Source organism: Falco cherrug, chromosome 3 (assembly GCF_023634085.1).
Source record: "Falco cherrug isolate bFalChe1 chromosome 3, bFalChe1.pri, whole genome shotgun sequence".
NCBI classification, from domain to species: Eukaryota; Metazoa; Chordata; class Aves; order Falconiformes; family Falconidae; genus Falco; species Falco cherrug.
Window position 1 is genome coordinate 105,719,496 of NC_073699.1, and position 15,758 is coordinate 105,735,253.

General features: G+C 49.7%; 1 protein-coding gene across 2 annotated transcripts in view; it reads left to right on the forward strand.

Annotated features, from left to right (window-relative positions):
• The window catches only part of LOC102054041 (tyrosine-protein phosphatase non-receptor type 11-like), a 57,975-nt gene that overhangs the window by 30,752 nt on the left and 11,465 nt on the right, over window positions 1-15,758 (forward strand). For both annotated transcript variants that reach the window (XM_055704089.1, XM_055704090.1), the window contains exons 2-3: window positions 4,268-4,390; window positions 14,457-14,651. In XM_055704089.1, the coding sequence (XP_055560064.1) occupies window positions 4,268-4,390; window positions 14,457-14,651 (318 nt within the window). The remainder of the gene's footprint in view (window positions 1-4,267; window positions 4,391-14,456; window positions 14,652-15,758) is intronic.

The following is a 15,758-nucleotide window of genomic DNA, read 5'->3' on the forward strand; positions in this document are numbered from 1 at the left end:
CCCCCGCTGTGCTGGAGATCTAGGTTGGGTCTGCTGGGGATCTAGTTTGGGTTCTCTTCCTTTGCTTTCTTTCTCAAAACATTGCAGATCTTCCTGTAAACAATCTGTGAGTCCAGAAGATGTGACCCAAAGCCCAGGGCTCCCCTGTGAGTGAGTGGTGCTTGCTCCTCTGATGCACGGCTGCAGCTTGCAGGCGGTGGGGCTGTCGAAGGCTCTTTGCACATTTTAGTGTTGCCATTTAGTGAGAGATGTGTGGGCTGGTGCTTTCTTCTCGTCTGCTCTGTTGTGGGTTGGTTTTGCTTACCAACAAATGTACTCCAGTAAAAACCATCGTGAAAAACAGCTCTAAAGATGCCTTCTGCACGTACGGCTTGCTGCAGGCCAGGGGAAAAACAAGCTGTATTGATAAAAGCACCTTGGGCTCTGCGGTGGCCGTGGCACTTGTGCCTTCACCCACAGGATGAAAAAGCAGAGAGCTTTAGAGAAGGCTCTTGGTGTACACGAGTAGGATGGGGCAACCCCCACGAACCAAAGATCCTTAAGTTCAGTTTTGGCTGGTTTTGCTGTTGTTTTTTATTCCACTGTTACAGGAACAGGGAGCGAGCTGGGATGTGGGAGTAGGTGTGCCAGAATCGCCTGCGAGTGGGAGGGGTGGGGGCTGAGTTATTTGGACCTCTCTGAGTTGCCCGAGGGGTTGAGGATGTGCGCTGCAACAAACCTCCTGGATTTTGCAAATTCTTATGTAGTCCAGGCAGAAAAGCCTCTGGGGAGCAAGTGCTCAGTTTTGGGACCAGAATTCCCAAATGGAGACTACCTTGAATTTGAGAATACCCTGCGACAGGCCTGTAGCGTCTTCCCTGGCTCAAGAAGGCGGACTGTGTGCAGTAGTGCCAAGCAATACGCTCCCGTCCACATGCAGCCCTCCGAAGATGAGCTGTGCGAGGAGGTTTGCTTTGTTCTGGAAATCCATGGGAGAGGTGCCTATGCTTGAAGAGGGCTTTGCCTCTTTTTTTTCATTCTTATCTTTTTTTCAATGCTGAATTGGGAAATAACCTTTCCTCACTCTTCTGTTCATGGGGGCTGCAAAGGTTTTCTCCTCAGCTCATTGTTTGTGCTTCTTCCAAGCTAAATAACAATCTGTCCGTGTATGCATGTATGAATTGGTTCCTGTCCAAGCAGTGGGAGTCATTAAGGGAAAGGGCGTTTAGCATTTAGTTTTCTGTTTAGTGACACAGAGACAACATCAAAGTCGACAGAGCCCCAGATTCGCCCCCAGTGTACTCCTTCCCTGTCTTGTTTTACAGTGCTCTCCTACTGCTGAGTGTTTGCAGAGTAAGTGGCCTCTGCTATTCCCTCTCAGTATTTCACCGAGAGAAAGGATGCTGAAAAGGGGCTGATGCAAACTGATTTTGTAGCTGTGGTCAACAGCTGTTGCGGTGGAAAAGGAAGAGGGTTGTGGTCCTCCCTTCCAAAGCACTCATTCTTCCACTTGGAGGGATGTTGGACATAAGGTCCTTTTGTTTCTGTTGCCACCTTCCTTGTGGGAGCAGAGTGTCTCAGATGCTGGAAGATTTACAGCCCCAGCACCTCTGCCCTCTCCCTGACGCTGACAGCCTACACAAAGTTCTCAGCATCACACAGGTCTGGCTCTGGCTGAGGTACCACATCCCAGGACAGCAAGTATTTATGGGGGAGCCTTGAGTGACAGGGGAATGAGGGGAGGTGTCAGGGCAGCCTTTGAGGGGTGCACACCCCTGGGCAGGTGCTGCTGTTACACTGAGATACTCAGAACTGCTGTGTGCTCGCAGCTAGGGGTACATGCCTGCAGGAGCTCTCATCCCACTTCTACCAGAGATGTTTCCTTAGGTATTTCCTACTGCATTCTGGCTAGCAATATTGTGCTGGTTTTATTGCCATTAGGCATTCAGTGGAAACGTTATGTGTGGCCTTTGGCAGCTTTGTGTTGTCCCTGAGCTCCATTAAGCTCCATTAGAGGCATTCATTGCTGTGCCAGTAGCAGTTTTGCGGCACGGTTAAGTGCTGGCCCAGCAGACAGTGGATTTATGAAAGCGTGTCACTCTTGGGATGTCAGGAATATAAGGCTTGGAAATGCTGGGATTCCTGTTTACCATCTGTTTCCATGGCCCTTCCCTAACAGACCTCTCCTCCTCCAGAATTCAAGGATCTTTAATCAAAACTGTTTAGCTTGCGGTGGGAGGGAGGAAATCCCAAATTGTGGAGGAGATGGTGACATTTCTTGACCTTTTCTATGTGTATTTTGGGGACAAACACATTCTAATGAGTGTGCCTGTGCTTATGGTTGTAGGTTTAGTCTTTGGGTGTATTTCCTAACGCAGGCGCTCAGCGAGATGCTGGGTTACACATTTCTCTGCAGAAATCGAGATAAACTCGCAAACCCTTTGTGGGGGACAGTGTGTTGGCTAGTCTGATCCACAGTCAGCTGTATACAAGAAATTAGCTTACTAAATGTTTCCAGATATGCTCCTCTTGAGAACCCACATTTCACTTTGCTGGTAAAACTAAGCGTTGCAGTTCTGGGCCGTTTGGTTCAGAGCGGTGCAGCAGTTGTGTCTGCCTATGCAGGAACTCTTAAAACATCGCCCTTTTACTCTGAAGGGAGTTTTGAGTGTGCAGCTTCTTTTCTTGCAGTTGGTGCTGGCCAGAAACCCTCAGTAAGCTAGCTTTGTTGTCATACAGTGTTAGTTGTGGCTCATGTCCTCCTCTTTGCTCACAAAAAATATTACAGCAGTCCCATGCAGAAATGTCTCCTGGCACGATCTAAAACTGAGCAATACTTTCAGAATGGAGTGACTCTGTTTGGGGTGCTCTTTGTGTGACTTGTGAGATTACTCAAAATAGCCTGGCATTTAGAAAGTGGATTTTCAGCAGCTTCTGAAAGATCGAACCGTAAAGCTGGTGCCACATGGGGAATCATTGGTCTAGTATGCATATTTAGTAGGCATTAAAGCCTGGGGAAACACAGTGTCTTGCAGTTCCATCAAGAAAACTTGATCAAGACTGATAGCATCAGAAATGAGGTCAGTAGGGTGACACTTAAAATACAAGGATTGTGCTAAAGTAGCTCACGATATGATGAAACGTTTTTCCCCTTAGGGTGAGCTGTCTGCCTGTCCCTTTTCGATGATGCCCTGCTGCCCGTGAGCACCGACCGCGCTGTTGCTTTCCAGCAGCGTTCCCTTTGCTGCTGCTCCCCTGGCTGTGCGCCGGTCCCCTGCAGAAAACTTTGCTTTTTGACCCAGCAGTTGTGCAGCTGGGGTCGTTTTCCTCTCTGCTCTTGGGAAAGGTGGCTGCAGCACCACAGCTTGGGCTATGACTAATTATGAGTTTAAAAGCGGCTGCTTCACCTGAAGTTGAAGAGTCAAAGCTGTCTTAGCTGAGGCTGGAGCAGACTTGTTATCTTTGGTGGGCAGGGCAGAGAGGGAGACCTGGGAACATGCTCTTGCCCTTGCGTTTGCACCAGTGCTTGAGAAATCCTTTGGCAGCACACGGGCTTGTTGCTGCTGCAGCGTATTGCAGACCAGAGCGTGCCTTTCCTTCCCGCACAGAGCATCAAAGCAAAGCCGCCTGCTCTCCAGCTCTGAGCATCCCCTCTTCCTAACAAACTTGAAATGGGAGAGATCAAAGTCCTGAGGCTTGTGTTCTCCCTGAGGAGAACAAGAGCTTTAGGGCCCTTGATACTAGAGCTTTTTCTGGTTTTTTCTTTTTTCCTGTTGTGACACATGCCAGGAAACCCTTCAGGCATTTCTTTTAAGCACCCTCAGGGATGCAGGTCTTTTCTTGGGCCCAGTTCATCTGGCAGCTCCAAGGGCATGAGCCTGGCAGGGTGGGAAGCATCTGGCCAGGATCAGACCTGGACCCAGAAAAGTCAAAGCTGTTTTCTCAGCCAGTGGTTTCCTCCTGAGAGGGAATCTCCTGCCCGTGCCACGGAAAGCGTGTGGGGCTCTTGCTCTTGCCTGATCTGAGGGACAGGAGGACAAAGTCCTTTGGGAAGAGACCTCTCTTGAGAAATGTCTGAGAAGACTTTCTCCACGGTGACATCTGAAGGGAAGGGTTTTCTGAGTGGAAGCTGAGCCCCGTGAGGTGGTGGGGAGGAGGGTGGGCAGGACTGGGGCTCTGTACCTGCCTTGCAGGTAGGAAGGTGGGGTCTGCCCCCGGGCAGCAGGGAAGGCAGGCAGGGCAAGCCCAGGCTAACTGCCATTTCAAATGTCATGTTTGCACTTTGCAGGTGGTTTCATCCCAACATCAGCGGAATTGAGGCAGAGAAGCTGCTCCTGACCAGAGGTGTCCATGGCAGCTTTCTGGCTCGACCCAGTAAGAGCAACCCAGGAGATTTCACTCTCTCTGTCAGGTAAGCCGACAGCAGCCGGCGGGTTGTGGAGGAGGAAGGGGCTGTCTCAAGCTGTCCAGCACACCCTGCTCTGACTGATGGATGGGCAAGGGGAGAGATGACCCCTCTGTGGTACCACCCAAAGTAAACTCCCCCCCCATCGCTGCAGGAGCTGTGCCAAAAGGCACACACCGCTTCCCACCCCCCTACTCTGGGTTTGTTCATCCCTGTGGGTTGCACGTGCCCCTGCCCAGCCAGGGCTGGCTCTGTGCTTGTGGCGTGTTTTTCCAGAGCCACTGTTGCCAGAGGAGGGAAGGTAACAACAAGCCTGCTTATTTTCTGGGGGAGTATGTTCAAGCCCAGCAGGAATTTATGTGGAGTGGCTGAGGGAACTGGGGGTGTTCAGTGCAGAGAGGAGGGGGCTCGGGGGGACCTTCTCACTCTCCGCAACTGCCTGACAAGAGGGTGTAGTGAGGTGGGGCTGGTCTCTCCTCCCAGATAGCAAGTGGTAGGACAAGAGGAAACGGCCTCAAATTGCACCGGGGCAGGTTTAGATTGGGGATTAGGAAAAAATTCTTCACTGAAAGGGTGGTCAAGCATTGGAACAGGCTGCCCAGGGAGGCGGTGGCATCAACGTCCCTGGAGGTGTTTAAAAACATGTGGATGCAGTGCTTGAGGACATGGTTCAGCGGTGGGCTTGGCAGTGCTGGGTTAATGGTTGGACTTGATGATCTTGAAGGTCTTTTCCAGTCCAAATGGTTCTGTGATTCTATTATCTCAGTCCAGTTTTAAAGGAACTTAATATAGTTGCTTTTGGGAGAGACTTGTGTTCTGTGTCTATCAGGGATCCCAGGCACGCCTCCGTAAGAGGCTGAGCTCACTGACCAGCCTCACAGTGCCCATGTTACCAGACACAGTCATGTGCATCACCTGTAAAGTGCTCTTGTGTTCTTTGGGGCCAAAGCAACTGCAGAAAGGAAGGCTGCGGTTTTGCCAACGGTCTTTGTGACTGTAGCCCTGTACAATGCAGTGGAGCAGAGGCACTGGGTAGAACTTTTTGAAGATGAATGAAAGGGAGGAGGCAAAGAGTAACATTGACCCAGTGAGTCCCTGAAATAAAAGAAGCAAGTTGTGGGCTCAAGGTGGCATCCAGCTGGTGCCTTGCAGAGAAGTAGCTCAGCAAAGGTTTCTCCAGGCACTTGCAACGCAGACTTCTTTTCTTGTGGTGGCTTCTGTTTAACTTAAACAGCCCTCATCTTGTTTAGGAAACTCCAGTGAGTTTATAAATCCTTTGACCAACACTATGTTTAGAGAAACTTTGTGCAAACAACAGAATTGACAGAGCATTTCCACCTGTCAGGGCAGTGACATCCAGCAGGACGTGAGGAGTACCAGCAGAGTCTGAGCCTCGGTCCCTCCATGTGCACCTCTGCCCCGCAGCTGGCAGCGTGGCAATGCCTGCCTGGCTCCGCTGAGACATCACCCTCTCTCCTTGTTGCCTTAACTGCTCAGATGAAAGGCTTCTTGGTCTTATTTCTTCCCCCCTTGCAATTGTCCGCAGACTTGAACAGCACTCCTCTCTGCCCTCTCTGCCAGGTGCAGTCATTTCTTTGCTTGGCAAGAGGGAGGGTTTGCAGCTGCCTTATTTTTTCAAATGCTTCCTTTTGTGTTGGGGAATGCATCCCAGCAGTCTGGCCCTTTGCCTCTAGGGTGGCTTTGACCAACCACAGCTTCTTCTGCTACGGCGCAACACAGCAGAAGGGAAGAAGTCCAGCTTTTCTCGTGCATAGGCTGGGTAGGGAGCGTTTGGATCTGACTTCGCTAGCTCCCCAGTAATCTCACAATCAGGAGTGGCTATGAGGTAATGAGAGAGGCAGGAAGTGCTTCTAATTAAAATGGAAAATAAACCCAGCCACAGAAAGCTGCCTTGAGCAAGCTATGACAGCAAGGGAATACGTGTAAAACGGGGGGTTATCTTCATGTGAGCTTCGCGTCTCTTTTTGTGTCATTTTGTGAGTCAGAGAGGTGTCTGATTGTAAAGTGAAGTACTGACAGCACCTGCTTAGCCAGGCGGTGTGCAAGCAGATGCAGGTTATGGCTGTGCAACAGTGTCCTGATGTGGAAAGATACCCAGCAAGCAGCATAATTACCCCGAAATAGCAAGGTAAATGGCTTTGCCAAGAGGGCGAGTTCCCACACCTGCATTACTGCACTCGTGCCTTGTGCTGTGGAGTCAGTCCACAAGTCTGCATGGTTTTCTTCCCTGAGCTCTGTCCCTGTGCCTCAGCCAAAGGCCATGTGTGTTTCTGCTGTTGTGATTTGTCGTCTTCCACCTCTGCTGATCCGCTGCCTCCCCTTTTCCAGCTGTGGCACGTGTTGAGACGGATAAAATCTTGGCCTCCCGTGGGACAGCTATGGGGCTGCCCATGGAGTATCAGAGCAGTTCTATTATTGCTACTATTTCTTCACCCCTTTCTGCTTGCTCTGTGACAGAAAGCAGAGAGGAGGGAGGAAAGGGGAGCATCAGCTTATTGGAGGGGGGTTGGACCAATTCCTACTGCAGGGAGACCTTTGTGTTGCTGTAAATATTTAATAACAGTATTAGTTTGGCCATAAGATAGAGCCCAATTAATGCCCTAATGCATGAACAGTGCCTTGCCGTAATGAGAGGCAAGTTAAGAGCAGAGCAATACAGCATGCCTTAATATTGAATATTGAACAGCATCACCACAACCCACTGACAGATTGTACCTCAGTGGAAAGTCTGACCAGCTCTCACAGTTCTGAGTAAACCAATACTGTGACACATACCATGTTTCCAGGAAAGCACATTAAATAAGACACACAAGCTTAGAGGCAATGTGTTGAGCTTTGGGGCATCACAAATCAAAGATAAGGAAAGAATTCTTTCGCTGACTACTTCTACCTGCAAGTCCTTGCTCTTTCCTGGCTCATCCCATCTCTATTCCATGTTTTGAGGCAGGGGTTGCCCTGTAGTCTCAGGTACAGAAAACTTGCTTGGACATAGTCCCTGGTTAGGTAGACCAGTTTTGCTCATACTTCATCTGAGCGATACGCTTTTTGCCCACTGCTGATGGCTCCAAAACACGTGCTTAAATGTTCTTGGGAATTAGAGCTGCAACACCCAACAAAGTATAGAATGAGTAGCTTTATGCGCTGTGAGAGCTGAAAACTTGGGTGGCCGTCTTCCCGCTATGGTTTTCCCCTTTCCCTGTTACATTACACACACACAAATAACAAATGTGTTATTCTCACCTAGAATTGTATCCTGACAGAGTTTTTTGTTTGGGTTTCTTTTGTTTGTTTTTTTGTTGTTGTTTGCGTGGGGTTTTTTATCTTGGAACTGGACACATCGATACATGTTTTTGCTTCCTGAGAAATAAAGGTTTTCAAAGGAAACAATATTGGTATCTTTTAAAAAACTACCTAAAATAGAGGTGTCAGTAGGAGAGCGTACCTTTAGGAAAACAATTCCTCTTTCTTTCAACCCCTCTTCAGCTTCTTCAAGGGTTTTTGAAAGCCAGTGAGGGGAAATGCAGCTCGTTTTAATTACAGAGAGGATGTGGGCTGAAAGGAAAGCAGGCGATGGCGTTTTGGCTGACCAGACCACACACCAAGTGACCATGTGCTGGTGTGTATCCAGATATGTGTCCCTGAAGAGAGGCTAGGAAATAATTCTGCAGAATTATGAGAAGATTTCCATGAAACTCTGTGGCTGCTTTCCCTCTCTTTCTTTCTTTACCTCTGTGTTACTCTTTTAGCCTTTGCCATTGCCAACTAGTCTTCACAGGGCTTTGTTTTCAGCTCTTAAGAGAAAGAGGCAAGCCACATGGAGGGGACGTGATACAGTTAATTAACGGGTGATGTTTGTCCTGGTCTGAAAATTATAGAAGAAAATTCTTCAAAAAATCCTCAGCTCAGAGTCCAAACTACTGGCAGCTTGTAATCGGCCAGACGTGGCTCCCTTCGTCAGCCCTTCCTCTTAAACATGCTCCTTCCTGGGATGTCTCCGAAGAGAAGCTCAAGCAGTTGTTCCACCCCAGGGATCGGACCCACTGGCCGCGGTCCGGTGCCCAGAGGGCTGTGTTCCTGAGAGGTCTCTGGTGTGCTGGTGCTACGTCAGTACTGGGTACTGAATTGGAATTTATTGGCTCATCTTCTTCTTTGGGTGCTTTGGCAAATACATGGAGCACATCAACAGGGAGGAAAGTGGTCTGGCAACTTCAGCAGAACTGTAATGATGATGGAGAGTCATTTTGAGTAAGGCTGTAGTAATATCCGCTGCGTCTGTACGTGAGCTGTCCTGTTTCGTTCCATGCAGTTGCTGCAGCGCTGCTCTCCGGAGGTATTTCACTGTTGCCTCAACCCACACAGTAAGAGATCTGTATCAGTGGGTCACTTAATGTGGGTGATACTCCTTGTTGCAGGGATTGCTCCTGCAGGCTGGGAGTGCCAGTGTTTGCCCAAGGCAATGGCAGCACTCTGGCACTTCATGCTTTCTTCAGAGTGGCACGCAAAACCTGCGCTGAATGGGGCTGTTTGGAGGGATGTCACAGCTTCTGCGCCTGGCAGGGGCTGGAGGCTGGAGCTGGGCTTGCCGGGCAGCTGTGGAAGCTGTTCTGTGTGGTGGGAGCAGAGCTAGTTGGGGGGTTTTTTGGAGGATGCAAGTAGAGTTTATTTGCATGTCGCAGTTCTGGTGAAGGGCTGTTAGAAAAGCTTCCTTGCCTTGATTGTGTGCTATGTCACAGCTTGCTTCCTAGAAGGACCTGGTACTGGGTTTGCTTTTGATACCGAGTCTCCCAATTTTTAATTGTGATTCTAAACAAAATAGACCTCCCTTTGAAAGTGAGAGCTGTTGGGGAAGAAATACGGGCGGCCACACAGACAGTGCCCCGTGTTTCCAGCCTTCAGTGCTTGCTGGGATCTGCCAGAGCATGCTTTCAGAAGACCAAGTGTTTAGAATTGCTTCTGAAGAAAGTGAACAGCTTCTTACAGATTTGGCCAGGTCTGGGTAAATAGCCTGAACAAAGGGAAGAAGCATGTTGAAAGTTTGCCGAAGTGGTGCTTGGCCTGTGGCCACAACAGTAATGCAGATGCCAAGACAGTTAAGAACAGTCTGTCAGAGACCCTGTTAATTTGGAAATTGGGTCACGTTTTATGGGAACAGATCTTATCCTCATTCATGGGATACAGTACAAAGTGTTTCTGGGTAACAAACTCTTGTTAGAGCCATAGTCTTCCAGAGCAGTTTCCCTGTTAACGCTTCCACTGAGCGTTCCTATATGTAACTGGACTTTTTTTTTTTCAAAAGGCATGTACAAATACACTCTGGGTACAGGTTAAGACATGCAATCAAGGAGGATTTTGCCCTATAGAATATGTGCTCCACAAGAAGGACAAAATCAGTACTAGGGGGGGATCTTAGGTGGGTTGAGTCGCTGCCTGTGGACGGGAAGAAAGTTGGATGTGGAGAAGAAAAGGCTTAAAGAAGCTTTTCTCTGAAGTAGTTGTCCTTGTGTCTCATCATCATAGCACCTGCCAGCCCTATTAAAGCCCTGTTAATCCTGGCCTACCTCTCAGAAACATTCAGTGAGAGATAAGCCTGGTTCTGCTTCTTCCAAGGTAGTCCAGCCAGCTAAGGGAAGCATTGTCCACGGTACAGCTAGGAAACAAACGGTGGGCTGGAGTCACTGTGCAAGCCTTTGAGGAGGTGCTGAACATCACATTGTCAAATTGTGGCTTAGTGCTTTTACCACAAGATCCCTCTTCCCTTAAGAAAGCATGTTTTCCTCTGACAATGGACTTTTGTCCTGGAGTGGCTCAAATTTATTTGGAAGCAAATCATTCAGTTGGAGGTGTAATACAAGCAGGTGGATGCCTTTGGCTGACTTGTGCATGTGTGCTGCTATTTGCAAGTTTCGCAGGGCAGAGGAGTATGTTGAGGGCCTCCTTTTGATGGCAGATGGTTGGCAAATGGTCTTTGCTTCACATCCCTTCCTAGGGCAAAAGGCTGGGTCTCTTTGGAGCAGGAAGCACCTTCAGGAATGCAAAAAGCATAAATGCCCTATAGGGAAATGGTTCGCTGGGCAGTTGGATGTCCTTGGTCCCTGTGCAGCTTCTGGAGCTTCTCACACCTTAAGTGAGCAGGCAGTCAGCTGAATTGCATCTTCCTAGGAATCAGCTGTGAAGAACTCAAAACGCATACCTCCTGTCTAGAGTTCACTTGGCTGTGTCTGAGCTGCATTGCATGCGAGTGTCAGTCGGGTTGTATTAGCGGATAGTGAGTTTTCTCTGAGAGCCCAAGCTCTCATTTAATTGAAAGCAAACATTCAGCAAAGTTTCTAAACCCTGTGGGAGAGTCATCTTGGTTTTTCTGTGGAGAGTCTTCGGGGTTTTTTTAGGTTGCTTTTTGCAGCTTGTCAGAGGGTTCATATGTGCACACTGTGAAGCCCTAGGCTTTCTCTGACACAGGCAGGAAAAGCACATGACAAAATACTTTTGGGGGTGCAACAGGCAAAGGTATTTCTGACATTTAAAGTGTTTCTTTTGCTTTCAATGACAAAAAAGGGTCTGTTTGGTTTTTTTCCTCTTCTTATTGACTGTGCTCTGTTGTGAAGAAGAGCAGGCTGAATCTGCACTGGTTGTCACTGCAGTATGGACACAGATTCACAAGTGGGAATATTCTGGATCAAGAAACCCTCCTAGATAACTAGCTAAGGAGTTGTGCTGATAGCGTAAAGAAGCTTAGCTTGGAATGGAGGCGACTCTGAAGCTGCCAAAAAAGCTGACATCTGCTATTAAACAGCGCTGCATCCTGTATGAGAGCTGTGTGTTATTCAGAAGTAGCTATGCCCTCCAGCACAGGGCAGCTGAGTACTTTGGGCATCTCCTTTGTACTTTATTTCACCAGCCAGCGTGTCGAGGACATGGTTTCAATGGATGCTGCTACTCTGCTGTCCAGTTCTGCTGCCCGGTTTGGAGCTGCAGAGATGACGCAAGCATTAAGAGAAGAAAATGGGAAGGAAATGGGGATCGATCAATGCCCTTTGTGTTTAGCATGGCCTTGAGGGCTCATGGGATAAATGACGCTGATTATCTCTCTGCTTTTCATCCCTGAAGTGCTTAAAGGCCTGGGGGGTGGAGAGTGGGTCTGTGAACTGAGCCTTTGTAGGTCTGTAATGGGGTGGGGATGTGGGGATGGAGCTGTGGAAAGAAGGGAGCTTTTGAGCCTCAGGCCAAATGGCAAAACCACAGTTTTGTCTGCTGCCTTCTGTGAGGCACAAAGGCTCTTCTCGTCCAGCTGCTGGCGTGAATGGCAGAAGCGCTTCACGTGCCAGCTCCTCTGGGAGAAGAGGCATTGTCATCAGAGTGCTGGCCGGGATCTGAATTTCACAGCCAGGTTTCATTTCCATCTCGTGAGTTCTGTTCATACCCTGGATGCAAATATTGCCAAACTTTTGAAGTCTTTGCCCGTAGGACAGCTGGAGTTGGCATGGCGGGCCGGCTCAGAGCTATACGTGCCAGAGTAACCACATGTCTCTAAACACCCAGGAGTGCTGCTCCTGGGCATCGCTTTCCTATGTTACAGACGGTTGGGTTCTGCCTCCAAGACCTTGTTGTCAAGGTCTAGTGTGACTCTTCAGGATCCAGATGCAGATTTTCACATCTCAGACCTGTTTGTCAGTCTCTTGCTGATTTTCTTCTGCTGTTAATGTGGGATGATGGTAATACTGCGGATCCTGCCTCTGGCTGTTCACACTCAGTTGGTTGTTGTCGCTGAATTGACACCAACTGGAAACCACCTCAGTGCCAGACAAAGCATCCAAGAAGGGCTGTGTGAGCACGAACTGGAACTGTTGGTTCTACGTTGACAGTCCTCTTTAGCAACTGGGATGGAGTAAGTGGGAATACGGCCGTCTGTCAGGGCAGCGTTCTAGGGAGAACCACATGACGTAGTGACTGTAGCTTGAATGTGGCTAAGAGGGTTGCTATCTAATCATAAATCATGCCTCTAATAAAGGCTGATCTGGAGGAAGGGCTCAGTGGCTGTGCTAACACACTGCTGTTAATGTTTCTGTGGGCTCTGCAAGTTTTAGCACGCAGATTTCATCGCCAGGTTCCAGCTTGGCCTTGTCTCGTTGCTGTGCTGCTGCTGTGTACTCTAGCATGGCTCTTGGACAGTCAGCATTTAATCTGCTTGTGCACGTGTCGAGCCCCTCACATGACTGTTAAAGATGTGGAAATAGCAAAATCCGTGGCAGTAGTTACATAAAGGTAGCCACACCTCAGGGCAACACAAGTGGTAGTTGATGGTAGTGGTGGTAGTGGTAGTGACCATCCCGTCACGGTGGTCACCGTGTGTGACAGTGTGTCACCGTGTATGAGTGCCCTTCGCCAGTCACCCCACAGTCCTGCAGATACACAGCCCCAGGCTCATGAAATTTGATGTCGTCTGCTGTTAGGCCTTTTTGGGAGAGTGAGTTATTGCAAAGTCAGCAGGGTCCTCCCAGGTGGACTTCCATGAGACCTTGCAGTTGCCAGTGTAGTACTCGAGGACGTACCAGGGAGGTCATTTCTCACCTTGCCTGAGGAGCCAAGTCTTGCATGTGTGAGGCTGGCTGGAAAAGCAGCTGGATCCCCTCTGCTGGAGATCTTGGTCACCTTGGTGCTGCTCCAAGCACTTGTCTAGACTAGAGGAATTTGCACAAAGATATCAAAATAAAATGACACTGCTGTAAACCTGTGCAGACTTAGAATGATACCGGGAATCTTAGGGAGCGACAAGCATGGTGAAATGAGGCTAGCACACACCCTGGTGTGCACATCTCTCTGACATAGCTGGGCTGTGCCAGAATCCCCTAAGGCAGGTGGAGCCTTTTGCCATTGCTTGTATTTGAGAGCCAGATCTTAACCTGTCCCTGAAATCAAGAGGTGGAGTCCAGACTCAGGCAGACGGTACCTACGGCCCAGGAAAGCTAAACAGGAGATGGTGGTGTGGAGCTGGGGCCAGATATCCAGTACCATCCAGATACCTGGACTGTCATTACATTGCTGTGGGGCTGTACCCTGCTGCAGAAAGGTAGCAGAGATACAGGCGAGACCACTGCTGAGAGCCCCAGAGCTCCTGCCATGGTCCAGCTCTTCCTTCCATTTAACCTTGTGCAGCGACCACTGCAGCTTTTCAAATTCCCCACTCCACAAAATGGCTTTTCTGTCTGACCTGGTGCACCACCTTGAGTCTCCTGCATCTTGCTGTCACGGTTGCTTTGGCAACAAATTGAGAGAGGCTGGGAGCCACTCAGCAGGGTAAAGAATGAGAAATTTGCCCAGATTTACGAATCTCTCTCTGACCCAGCTCGTCCATCAAGCATCGGGCTTCCAGCCACGTCTCCCCGGCTCAGGGGGGCTGCTGCTAAGTGCATTTAAAATGCAATTAACCTGCCTCTCAGAGGTTAGTGTGGCCCTCTGAGGAAGGAGGCAGGGCTTTGCCAGTTGAGGAGGCTCTTGGAACAAGCTGATAAAGGCACCCAGCCATATTCCCTTGAGCCTGGAGGGCACCACTGGAGAGGGGAAAGTATTAACCCTTTCAGTACAGTTTATAGGGTTTGCAAATATTAGGCAATATATTGGTTTGAGTGATTTTTTTTTTTTTTGCCCCTGCTTTTTTAAAACTAATTAGATGATAGCGAGTACCCTTGTGCATAGGAAATTGTTTACTGTAAACCAGAGTGAGGTCAGGGACTCATCCAGCTGAGAGGGTAAGTAGTGTAGGATAAACGAAGGGATGGCAGAGGAGGAATTATTCATCTCCTGTGCAGTGGGTGAGGTTTCCTGGGAGCAGAGTGGGAGCTCAAGGCAGTTCTTGGCTCAGTAACCTTGGCCAAGGAGCATCCATCCCTTCCCCTGCTGTAGAAGGGTGGCCAGCATGAGCGGCATCTGAGCGAGAGGGGAGCGTGTGGTGCAGTGTGAAGAGGTGGGTGGTGGTCAGGAGGCAGCTGGACTCTGAAGGCCGGTGCTGGGTTTCCATTCCCTCATGCTCACAGTCTTGTTTGCCTTCCTTCCTCAGAAGAAACGATGAGGTGACGCACATTAAGATCCAGAACACAGGGGATTACTATGACCTGTATGGAGGTGAGAAGTTTGCCACTCTTGCAGAGCTGGTACAGTACTACACCGAGCAGCAGGGGCTGCTGCGGGAGAAGAACAGCAATGTCATCGAGCTGAAGTACCCTCTCAACTGCCAGGACCCCACCTCAGAGAGGTAAGCCAGGCTCTCCAACAGCCTCTCCCAGTGGCGGTGCTGCTGTCTTCCCAGATGGCTCAGGCTGGACAGCTGCGCCTGGCCTGGGTTTGGAAAGGGGCCCGAAACAGAGTGTGCCTGGGTGTGATTTAGCTGTCGCGACCCAAAAGCTGCCCACCTCTGGGATGGTGGTTCCTTAGTGGCTCTGCGTGCAGACATGACCAGAAAAGATGGCTAGGCCCAGAAGCTGATACTTGCTCAGTGTCAGCATGTAGCAATAAGCTTTTTCTAGCTTTTTAGGCAACAGGGAACATAAAATGGTAGAATCATAGAGTGGTTTGGGTTGGAAGGGACCTTTAAAGGTCATCTAGTCCAGCCCCCCTGTAATGAGCTGGGACATCTTCAACTAGATCAGATTGCTCAGAGCATCCAACATGAGCAGCATGAGTCCATCTGCAAAGGGTCCTGCAGGTATGTCCTAGGAGACACATAGCTTTGGTTTTAAAAGAAACAAAACACTTGCAAGTGACTTGTCTGCCTTCAGGACGGTGAGTGGAAAGGTGCTGTGAGAAGCCTTCCCCCAGCCCGCCTCCGTCTGTAACCGCTGCTCGTCCTCGCAGCAGCGCGCTGCTGCCTTGCAGGGGTGGGAATGGCTGGCTCGCTTCGAGAAGCTGCTTGCCTTGGGCTACTTCAGGATGTTTCCACCAGCCCATTAGTGACCTTCTTTCCTCCTCTTTGTCTGTGACACTCCAGTGACCCCTTTTTTTCCTTTTCCTCCCCCTCAGTTTCCCCAGTGTCATATGCAGCAGCTGACGCGGGGGGTTGGAAAGGGGAATGCCTAGTCAGGCAGCCGGTGATGCCAGAGCAGGCTCCTAACCACTCTAACTTTAGCAGCCAGGGTAAGGTGAAGCTGTGACTGGTCTCGGTTCCTGAAACAGGGCAGAGGTGCTCCCCTCGCGCTGTCATGTGAGCCGGCGGGCCGTGGCGCTGGGAAGTCCCTCCAGCTCATGTGCTCCCTTTGTTGCCAGGGTGGTTTCTTTACTCGTCCCAGATCACAGGGTGAAAAGCAGCCGGGCAGCTGCTCATGTTAGCAGAAGCTCAGGAAAAGTGGAAACCCCCTTCAGCTGG